A 10,695-nucleotide genomic window follows, 5' to 3' on the forward strand; every position below is an offset into this window, starting at 1 on the left:
TAAGCTCTCTGGGTCATGGCAGGCTGTTATCAGCCATCCCTTGCACCTCTGCACCTTACCTGCCTGGACTGAAGTCCCCACTCAAGCTCCAGCAGCCCACACTGAGCTGCACCCTGGGTTTGTGCAGCCACTGGTCCTGTGTCAAACTTTCCCTTCAAAATGCACTGATTGTATTAAAATAAAAAGTAGAAAAGGGATGCACAGCCATTCCCTGCAAAGGAAAACTGATTTCTTTTTCACAATCCCGCACGTGTCCCCTCTCCCTTCCTGCCTCAGTTTCCCCGTCGGTGGGACAGGGCTGTTAGGAGGCTGAACACTTGCCTTTGCACAGCTGACTTACAGACTGATCTTCGTTGCAAGGATGTTTCTGACCCAAAACCTGCTTTAAGCAGGTTCAATCTCAAATTGAAATCCAAGCTCACAGTTACATCAGATCAATATGTTTCCTCAGCTGGGGTTATAATGGAGACAACAAGCCCTCTGTGTCCTGTGCTTGATCACCCTCATGTTAAAAGCTCTCTTCTAATATTTAATTAGATTTCTCCTGAGCTGCAGCATACTCCCATTCCCAGGCTCGGTGCAGGGAGGCTGTCTCTGCTGGCTGCTCCGCAGGGAACATCGTCATGTTGCAACGGGGACACATTTTCCGTGAGCACAAGTGCAAAGGGTGACCGGGTTGGAAGTGGTGGCAGCAGGTTGTTTGCTCACTCTCCTGCTGCCCATCCCTTGCCGAGGGGCTGCAGCATTGGCCCAAGTGCCTGAGGTGAGAACAGTCGTGGGAGTTCACGGGATCTGGGTGGGAAATGGCCTCTTCCAGCAGCGCCGGTGGCTGCTCGGTCGGATTTGCGTGAACACGGCGGATTTAGCTCAGCCGTTCCTGCACTGTGTCAAATCCTGTCCTTAGTTTAACCCCTTTGAACAGAATCAGCCTGCTCTAAAAACAGTTATTTCTTTTTAAAAAAAAAAAAAAAAAAAAAAGCTGCAGCTTTGGCAAACAGCCCACAAGAGACATGACGTGCTTGTGCAGCGGCTTCTGCGCCGTCAGTCAGGGCTTTTCCTCAGGCGGGAAGCGTCTCCGGGGCAGGGTGGGAAGGGTGAAGGGAAAGCAAGACGAGGAGGCTCCGGCCACCTTGGCACAAATCCCAGACGGCCTTTCCGTACCCTGCAAAATGCCGCATGCCCCTCACTGGCCCCCGCTGCTCCAGCTCCCTGTGACTTTTTCTGAGAGGAGGTGGTTTGTTCCCTGAGGAGCTCTGTGTGTCCATAGGGGAAGTTTTTGAGGGAGTTGAGGGGGCTGCTCTGGGTCCCTGGCAGTGACAGCAGTCCCTCCCCAGCAGCCATGGAGTACATCAGCACACGGGGCGGCACGAGGGCCGTTGACTTCGAGGGAGCCCTTTTCTCCGGCTACGCGCCCGACGGGGGCCTGTTCATGCCCCAGAACATCCCCTCGCTGGACAGGGACACCCTGTGGCGCTGGAGCAGCCTCTGCTACCCTGGGCTGGTCAAGGAGCTGTGCTCCCTCTTCATCCCCGCTGACCTGGTCCCACGGAACACGCTCAGTGGTGAGTGCAGCCATGCAGGGAGCTGCTCGCGGGGATGTGCGCGAGGATTTTAGGGTGTTCAGATGCACCTGCCTGTCTACACCCCACCCTCTCGTGGCCCCCAGAGGATGGAGCCTGCTGCACTATTGCCTGCTCCTTTCTGTACCCTGATCTCCTTTGTCACCTTGCAGGAAAAGGTGTTCCCTGTGTGCAAATAGGGATTGTGGTGACTTCAGTAGTGATGGCTGATGCTGTGACCCTGCTCTCTGCTGGGTCACCTGTCTGCTCTGCTGAGCTCCAGACTTGCCCTCCCTCCAGGGCTTCCTGCTGCTCCGCGCTCTCCTTGAGATCACATTTTTAATGTTTTGCAACATTTAAGAGCTGTCACCTCCACTAGAGGGCAGCTGCAACCTCTGTCTCAACAGCACATAGTGATAAAACTCAGGTTTCCTGTATTTTATATTTTAGCACAGTTTTCTCTGATTGTGTAGAGTATCCCCTGGGGTTACTTGGCATAGTTATCAAACACCATGAAGCTGGGTTGGTTTATTCCTAGTAACTACTAATAACTTGTTGGATGTCTGTCACCACTCCAGCAACTGAGAGTCTTTGGTTGTGCAGAAAGATACCAGGAGCATGAAGAACACAGGTGCAGGAAGCCATGGGTCAGAAAAACAATCTAACAGCTCCTTTAACCATTTTCCCTCTAGACCTGATCGACAGGGCCTTCAGCAGGTTCGGGCACAAGGATGTTGTCCATTTATCCAGGCTGAAAGATGGGCTGAATGTTTTGGAGCTGTGGCACGGGGTTACTTTTGCATTTAAGGATCTGTCCTTGTCCTGCACAGGGCAGTTTTTGCAATATTTCTTGGAGAAAAAGCAGAAGCACGTCACTATTCTTGTGGGTGAGTATATCTCTTTGTGGGGGGTGACATTTCTGGTCAGGCCTTTACCTTGAGAGCCACCATCCCACAGCCCTCCCCACAGATGACCCAGGGTGGTATTGCCTTATGGGTGGCTGGTGAGTGATCTCCAGGCAATGCCAGGGTGGCTTCTCTAGTCAAAAACATCTCATGGAGCATCTCTGTGTCTTTTCTTGAAGTGCAGCAATGCAGGTTTGACTGATGCATCAATTTTTTTCTTTTCTTGGTGCTTCCTCACTTTGAAACAGGAACTTCAGGGGACACAGGGAGCTCGGCCATCGAGAGTGTGAGAGGGCAGAAGAACATGGACATCTTTGTTCTGCTGCCCAAGGGGCTCTGCACTCAGATACAGGAACTTCAGATGACCACCGTCATTGAAGACAATGTCCACGTCTTTGCTGGTTGGCACTGCTGTTGGACTGTCCTCTCTATGGCCCTGCTGTGTCAAAACCATGACCCTTAAAGTCTCAGGGAGATATTCAGTGGGATTTGCAGCTTTAGCAGCTGTAGCCAGTCAGGTCATTGCCATCACCATGCCCAGACATCTTGCTAACAGGAGACGACATCCCCAGTTTGGTGACCAAGTAGTTCAAGGCTTCTTTCTCTCCTGGCCACAGATCAGAGCTGCCTCCATGCAGGTGGCTGGTGTTTGGCTACACTGAGTTCAGCACCATTTCTTGACACTAAAAGGATTTGGAGTCACCTCTGCCCTCTGTCTTCTCACCTTCCTGTGTGATCCATCCCCTACCACCTTGCCATCCCCATGGGTCAGCATCACCACTGGGTGCTTGAGCTGCTTGAGTTCTCATGGACTCTTCTGCTCAGCTAGGTCTCACCTTGGCATCTCACAAGGGGAAATACATATTTGGGAAATATATATTTGGTATAAGCAGGAACCCAGAGTGCCACGTCTGCAGAAACCACCCGACATCCACAGGGTGCCACTCAGCCCCTGAGGCAGATGGGCCACAGCAAACCCCAGGGCTTGAGACCAACCCCTATTTCTGAGCAGACATACCTTGTGCCTGATGCACTGCTGTTGGCAGATCTAATCTTTCCTTTCTCCTTTTGACAGCTCATGGGAACAGCGATGAAATCGATGAACCCATCAAGGAACTGTTCGCTGATGACGATTTTGCCAGAAAATACAATTTGATGAGCTTGAATTCCGTCAACTGGTGTAGGATTATGGTGCAGATTGCTCACTTCTTCTATGCTTACTTTCAGTGTGCCCCATCCCTGGATACCACCCCATTGCCAGTGGTGGAAATTGTTGTGCCAACAGGAGGAGGAGGAAATATCACAGGTAAAGGGAAAAAGATAGGTTAGATAAGAGAGACAATGCTGTGATCTATAGACCAAAAGCACTTCACAGATACTAGGTATTGCTATTTATTAAAACACCCACTCTCTGGTAGGATTTCTTCAGAACCACTTTTATTTTATTACTCATGTATGCTTATTACTCAATTTAGGTGTCACTGATGATTTACAAGGTGCAGAAAAACCCAAACCACCCTTTGATGATGACTGTAGCTGTCTTGAGGATGGGAACATTAGGAGAGGACAGAATGTGTTTGATGAAGAAAAGAGGGAAAATACTGTGGCTCTGATTTCTTAAGTGAGACATTAACAGAGGTGTGGAGTCCTGCCTAGTCCTACTCTGGTTTGCATGGTAGTGTGTGGTCAAGAGAACCACTCATAATTGCATAATCTGGCCTTCTAAATGAGAGCCCTTGATTGCCTCTGTCCCAAAATAGGCATAGAACTGTCTTATGACAGCAACAAAGGATTTGATACATTCACTGCACTTCCAGGTTGCCCATCTGAGGCAGCATTAACAAGCTCAAAATCTTCATCTCTCTTGCTTGCACAGCACCTGCCTGACCTGTCATCCCCTAACCATCCATCATCAAATATAGAAATGCCCAAAGGTCAGTGTTCAATGGCAGGTGGAGCATTGCATCCCTGGATTTTATAATCTGGTGCTCTACCAAACCCCTGGGGACAGATATCTCAGAGCCCACCAGGGAATATCATTCGTGTCTGCTTCTGAGCCAGTTGCTCAATCAATTTGTACAATGACTCCTTTGCTAAACTTCCTTTGGATGTTTCTTCACCAAGCACACATTTATTTTTCACTGTTTTTTCCCAGCTGCCTGTATTGCCCAGAAAATGGGTCTCCCAATTCGAGTTGTTGCCGTGGTGAACAGCAATGACATCATTCATAGGACTGTCCAACATGGAGATTTCTCAGTGGCAGAGAGCGTGAAGGCTACATTAGCATCAGCCATGGATATTCAGGTATGTAGTGACTTGGCCAAAATGGGGAAATAGCAAATATTGAATTTTTTTTCTTTTACTCTGATCTACCTGCATAATTCTGCCACTGGCAGTGCCTCTTAGTGATGCATTAGGAGGTGTGACTCCTATTAACCATTTATGCTGCAGACTGCTGAGCTGAGATAGATCAAATACCCTCCTCCTCACTTTTCAAGGCTTGACTTTGTGATCTTCATTGTTAAGTGCTGTGTTTCTGGGGTTTTGTCCTGTGCAAGGTTAGCAAGAGAGGGACACTTTCACAACATGTGACAACTACAGAACTATAAATGCCACCATGTCTCAGGGGTTTTGTCGACGCTTCTGAAAGGCTCCACCAAGAGCAAGAGGATAGACCAGGAAGAAGGTAGGGAAGTCCAGAAGAAATGCCTCATTTATGGCTGTCTGCAGCTTGCTCAGAGCAAAACAAGTCTCAACAGGCAGGCAAAGGCCTCAGAAAGAAAAGTCGTAGAGGTACAGAAACCAAACACCTGGAAGCAAATACCTCCCGTTTCATCCCTACCCTGTGATCCTCAGGGATTGGATCTGCTTCCAAACAAGTGATCAGAGGGAAACCCTTGGTGTTGTGTCTCTGTGGCCTTAAGCTACCTGGATTTTCCAAAAGCTTTTCAAACACCTTGGGAGGACCCGGGAGCCTGGAGGGGCTGCCATGCTCTGCAGTCACTAAGTCCCTGTACCCCTATCACCAGGCTGTGCTCTGCAGCTTTGCTTTCCTCCCAAGCCATGAACTTGGGGAGCTCCTCAGAGCTCCAGGGGTATCTGGGCTCCTTTCTGGGCCCATGTCCCTTCAGTAGTACTGCTCTGCTGAGGTACCCAGGCATGTGCCAGCCTTTGGGATTATGGCAGCAGGCAGTCAGGCAAGGTGATATCCCGAGATTGCTGAGGAGCTGGATGGGTGTATCCCTCTACACATCCCTCTCCACACCTGCGTGGGACATCATTGTTCAGCTCACATCTGAAGCATCCATGCGAGTTTTTCCACAGCATAAGAGACTATTCATTCTTGAGGGGAATTCAGGAGGTCTCTAGTTGGGGCCTGTTTAAAGCTGGGTCAGCCCTGAGGTCACACCAGATTGCTCAGGGATTTTCCATTCGGGTATCGGAAACCTTTAAGGATGAAGAGTGCACAGCCTCTTTAGGTTGCCTCTTCTGCAGCCTAAAGTACAGCAGAGAAAATTTTCCCATTAGATGCTGCCTAAAGAGTTGCAGGTGAAGCAGGAAGTCTGGTGTGGATGAGCCTTGTAAGGAGCAATCCCAGGAGAATCACAGCAGGTGCTGTGTCTTTGCAGCACCTAAAGACAACCAGGGGATGTTCTCTGGCCCTGAGGTCAGGAAGCACCACACAGCTCATGTCCACACGCCAAAACTTTGTCCCCAGTGTGATCTGTCCTCCAAATTGGGCCCCAAAGTTCTCCTGGACAGTTCTGGTGGCCTGGGACAGAAGCAGAAGCCTTACTTAGATGGTAAGGCCAGTACTTGCATCAGTGTCTTGGCCCAGTTCAGCTTACTGGTCAACACAGAGATCTGTAGTGGAAACCAAAAGGCTGGCATGAATGGAGGGTGAAGGGGAAGCATGTGTGAAGGATGTGGGAGCCGCAGAAAGAAGGACAGGAGAAGGGATGTCAGGAGCATGGTGCTGGAGGAGCTTCTGGGAGCAGGTTGTTGGAGTCCAGGGCACACTGACATGTAGCTTCTCAGGACAGCCAGGTTGGGAAGCAGAGGACAGCCTAAAACAGGGGACAACCTAAAGCAAAGGGCAGGCAACACCCAGCTAAACTGAAGATTAGAGGCTCTGGGAGGTGATGGTGGGAAGATGAAGGACAGAACTGGGGCCATAAGACACCCAGATGAGGACACAAAAGTCTGAGTAGGACCTGATGACTCTCCAAGGTAGAACAGGATGGAGTGACAAAAGGTCACAGGCAGAAAGATGTGAAAAGTTCATTCAAACCCATCACTTGAACCCAGGAGATGTGATGAGTACTCTGTGAGTTGATGTTCCTTGTCCTGTCTGTCTCTACAAGGTATCTCAGCCAAACCACTGGATGAATGTTTCTTAGTGCTTGTAAACATGCAGGGATGAGACAGGGAGAAGAGAAATTGGTTTGTGACCCTCCTCTATGGTCTTGCACAGAGCTCTGCTGTGGTGTTGCAACACTGATTGCTACGCAGCCATACAGGCCAGTCAGGCCCTATATGTGCCCTATAAGTTCTCAAAGATTATCAACCAGCCCTGCAGGGAGCTGGGTGTCACTGTGAGTCACTCAGCATCTGCAACACTGAGTAAACAGCTGGATATTTCTGGTTCTCCAGTTCACAGTGTGTTATTAGCCTGGGTTCATCATGGTGATTGTACAGATGTGGTCACACTGTTGATTCATCAGTTATCCCTGCATTTTCTGTTTTAATCTGATGGTCACTGTCAAACAGGTCAAAGGTCCAAAAGACATCATGTTCCCAAAGACTTGTCTTGGGATGTAGGTGAGTAAAGGGAAGACAAAAAGCCCACGCCAGCTGCCACCAAGAAAAACTCAGCAGTAGGACCTCAACCCTACGGAGACATCAGAGAATCAACACAGGTGCTCTTCCCCTGAGACGAATGCTTGAATTTCCACTGCTCACCTATTGCTTTGTTTTCCCAGGAGCCTTACAATGTGGAGAGGATCCTGTGGCTGTTCTCAGGCTCTGACAGCAACCTGATAAAAACGCTGATGGAGCGATTCAGCACATCAAAAAGGCTAAAGCTGCCGGAGGATTTGCACAGAAAGGTCAGTTCCTGACACACACAACACTATGTATGTGTGTTTGTGTGTAAGGAGAACTACCATTTTCAACTCATTTACAGAATAAAAAAATCATAGTGGAGAGCTTCCAACCAAAAATTTACGTGTGAGGCCAGAACAGAAGTTTTATATCAATGTGTGTGCACTGAGATGTTAAAAACTGCTTTTAAATTTTATTTTTTCTTTTAAAAAGCTCTTTCTTCTTTGCAAAACTAATTTAATGAATGCCTACAATTATTTAGTTAGGATCTGAAACCACCCCATCCTTGGCCATGCACCGAGGCATCGTGCAGCAGATGCTGGCACAAATTGAGCGTTTGGGAGTGGGTCTGATGACTTGGGTGCTGCAATTCAGCCTCACTCTTATGGCAAATGGGAGCACAACACAGAGAGAGATACCAGAGAAAACCGAAGATATGAACTATGAGAGGGCCAGATGCAAAGCCTTGCCTCTTCCCATCCAAATTCCCAATCACTGTCCCTCACTAGGAGGGAGGAGGATCCTTTGCCTGGTGCCTACTCCTGCTTGCGCAGCAAGATAAATACTAAGTAATGATTTTATTAAAAGCAAGAAGAGCTGTTACACTGAGGTGGGTTTTACAAGTCCCTCAGAGCATGGAAATAGCAGCCAAGAGCTGAGCTGAGTCTCGACTCCTTTCCACCCACACTCGCAGCACCTGTGGATGGAAAACCCTTGCTCACACTCTGTCCCCATGGTTGTTTCCAGCAGTGCTGCAGCAACCCCTCTTCCTTCAGTCCTTGGGAAGCTCCATCCTCCAGCCTCCCTATTTTGAATTGCTTTGCTGAGTGCTTGTGGCTGATGCCCTGTGCAAAACAAGCCTCCCTGATTCCCACAGCTTTCTGAGACCCTGAGATCCTGCTCAGCCTCCGACGAGGATATTGTTGGAGCCATGCGGCGCTGCTGGGAGGAAAACCAGTACCTGCTGTGCCCCCACTCCGCCGTGGCTGCTCACTACCACTACTCTCAGCCAGACAGGTGAGGGAGTGTTGGGGACTGGAGCATCACTATCCCCTTGTTCTTTCAGTATCTCCAGCCCAGGGCTTGCTTACATCCCAATTTCCTTGCTTTTCTTCCCTTTGCAGCATTCCCCGGTGTTGCTTAGCTCCAGCCTCCGCAGCCAAATTTCAGGATGCCGTGCTCCAAGCTGGCCTGGTTCCCCAGATCCCCCCTGAAATCACTGCCCTGACAACAATGGAGACCAGGTCCACTCCCTTGGAGCGGGGACAGGACTGGGCACAGGTGCTCCGGGGGCGGATTGGAGCCGTGGCACAGCGGTGGGAGGCAGAGGGTGGGAGTCAGTTTGCACCCCTGGGGTAGTGGAGGATCAGGGGGCAGGTAGTCACACAGACCTGAGCTACTGGGCACAGCTGGTCAATGCCTCCCAGGGCTCATTCTTTGTTCCCAGGAAAGCCCCATGTTATGCTGGGAGCCTCCATGCGATGATTTATTAGCAAGAATGCACTTCCCCATTGAAGTATATGGACTATTTCATAACATTTTTAGTAAAGACCTCTGCAATTGTATCCCCTTTGTCCTAATAATTCATAAAATCTGATTGAAACTCTGGATTGACCTGCCTGTTCCATCTTTACTGGCTATTACAGAAAGCTTCCTTAGCACTACCCACTGCTTCATGAGCTTTATCCAGTGATTCTGGCTCCGTGCTGGGATGTTCAGCCCAGTGATCCCAGTAATACCCAAGATGCTCAATGGGAAACACATGCAAGACTGGAGCTAATCCACCTTACCCATCCCTGTAATTTAGGCAGTGGCAGGGATCATTCCCAGGCATTGAAACTTGCTCAATTATAGTGTTAAATGGCAGATGTTTTCCCTGGACATGCTTATCTTACAGCACTGGAAAGCAGTTCTTTATCTCAGGGCTTTTGGTCCTAGTCCTGCTGCAGACTCTTCCCGGGCAACTTCCACTGTAACGAGTAGGAAATGGGAAATTCCCCTTATCCTCTGCCTGAAACTTCAGGTCATTCAATACCACGTTCCCATCATATACATATAAATATATAAATACCTTGTGTGGGAGCTGCCTCCACAAGTCATGCATCTGGCAGGAATCTCTTGTGCCTAAAAAAGGGGAAAGAAAAATAGGAATAATTATACCGGGGGGAAAAATCCCCCTCTGCCATCAAAAAAAATTCCCCCTTTGACATCAAAAGAAGTCCTGTAATGGGAGGATTAATTTGAAGGTTTAGTGGCATTTAACAGGGTAAAAGTAAGTTCTGTGAAGTGATTCAGCTTGGGATGTTGCAGAATGTGCGGGAAGAGTGGGAAGCTTTGCCTGGGCTGCCTTGCTGGCACTCAGGAAGACTTTTCCTTGGCTCCCTCCGGCACAACCGGCCCCGTGCCACCTTCTTCCATCCCACTGAAACCCTGCAGGAGAGGAGGGACCTGTGCCTTCTCCAGGATGGGGGGGTTGAGGCTGCCCCATCCCAATTAATGTGGGTGAGGGAAACAGCTTAGTTGAAAATTATGCAAAAAAATCACAGCGCTTGGATGTTTTTAATGCTAACGGCTCTACTTGCATGGATCAAGGAGCTGGGAGGAAAATGGTGGTGGAGTCCAGGAATGATGCTCCACAAGGCCATCATTCACCCTTCTTTAACAGCCAAACCAGCAAAATACCTCCTATTTAAGCAGCACCTTAACCTCAGCCTCACGAGGCTGAAGGATGGCTTTGCACAGGGTGGGGGGGTGGTGCAGCATGTCACTGGGGGTGCCAGTGAGAAACCCTCTGGTTCCATTCGGCCCCACGATCCCCTCTGGTTGATGCAGATGTTATGCTCAGTGGACTCCACCACCTTTAATAGCTGCCTCCCCAAATCTTGCGGCTCTCAGCCGGGGACGGCTGCCCAGTTGTAATTTAGCTCTTAATCATAGCTTAAGACACCCTGTGAGAGGGGAGAGGCCTGAAATTCCACATCCAAGCAAGAGGTTGCAAACCCAGCTGTCTGGTCAGGACTGGAGTAGGAGGAGGAGACTGGAGGGCAAGGGGCCAGACCCGGACCCCTCACTGGGGAACACAGGGAAGGATGGGTGAGTGGGGCTGGACTCACAGCCTGCCAAGGTCC

The 10,695-nt window shown here is 49.6% G+C and overlaps 1 protein-coding gene across 5 annotated transcripts; it reads left to right on the forward strand.

The window, feature by feature from the left end:
• Positions 1-608: 608 nt before the first annotated feature.
• On the forward strand, positions 609-9,175 carry THNSL2 (threonine synthase like 2). 5 transcript variants are annotated; one of them, XM_064653513.1, is made up of 9 exons: positions 609-763; positions 1,338-1,562; positions 2,252-2,446; positions 2,713-2,865; positions 3,540-3,770; positions 4,620-4,768; positions 7,447-7,572; positions 8,445-8,584; positions 8,692-9,175. In XM_064653513.1, the coding sequence occupies exons 2-9, from the start codon at positions 1,340-1,342 to the stop codon at positions 8,924-8,926; spliced, it is 1,452 nt and encodes a 483-aa protein (XP_064509583.1). In that variant the 5' UTR covers positions 609-763; positions 1,338-1,339; the 3' UTR covers positions 8,927-9,175. The 5 variants fall into 5 exon arrangements, with proteins under 5 accessions (XP_064509583.1, XP_064509584.1, XP_064509586.1 ...); XM_064653514.1 differs by having other exon boundaries at positions 617-763; positions 1,335-1,562; XM_064653515.1 differs by lacking the exon at positions 609-763 and adding an exon at positions 1,063-1,255 and having other exon boundaries at positions 1,335-1,562.
• Positions 9,176-10,695: the final 1,520 nt, after the last annotated feature.

The sequence above is a fragment of the Pseudopipra pipra genome, chromosome 4, assembly GCF_036250125.1.
Source record: "Pseudopipra pipra isolate bDixPip1 chromosome 4, bDixPip1.hap1, whole genome shotgun sequence".
NCBI classification, from domain to species: Eukaryota; Metazoa; Chordata; class Aves; order Passeriformes; family Pipridae; genus Pseudopipra; species Pseudopipra pipra.

What these genes read in the sequence shown, in the direction of transcription:
- THNSL2 (XM_064653513.1), top strand. Translation starts at nt 1,340, where the DNA reads ATGGAGTACATCAGCACACGGGGCGGCACGAGGGCCGTTGACTTCGAG. An exon ending in CCCACGGAACACGCTCAGTG is followed by an intron (nt 1,563 to 2,251) that starts GTGAGTGCAGCC and finishes TTTTCCCTCTAG; the next exon opens with ACCTGATCGACAGGGCCTTC. An exon ending in GCACGTCACTATTCTTGTGG is followed by an intron (nt 2,447 to 2,712) that starts GTGAGTATATCT and finishes ACTTTGAAACAG; the next exon opens with GAACTTCAGGGGACACAGGG.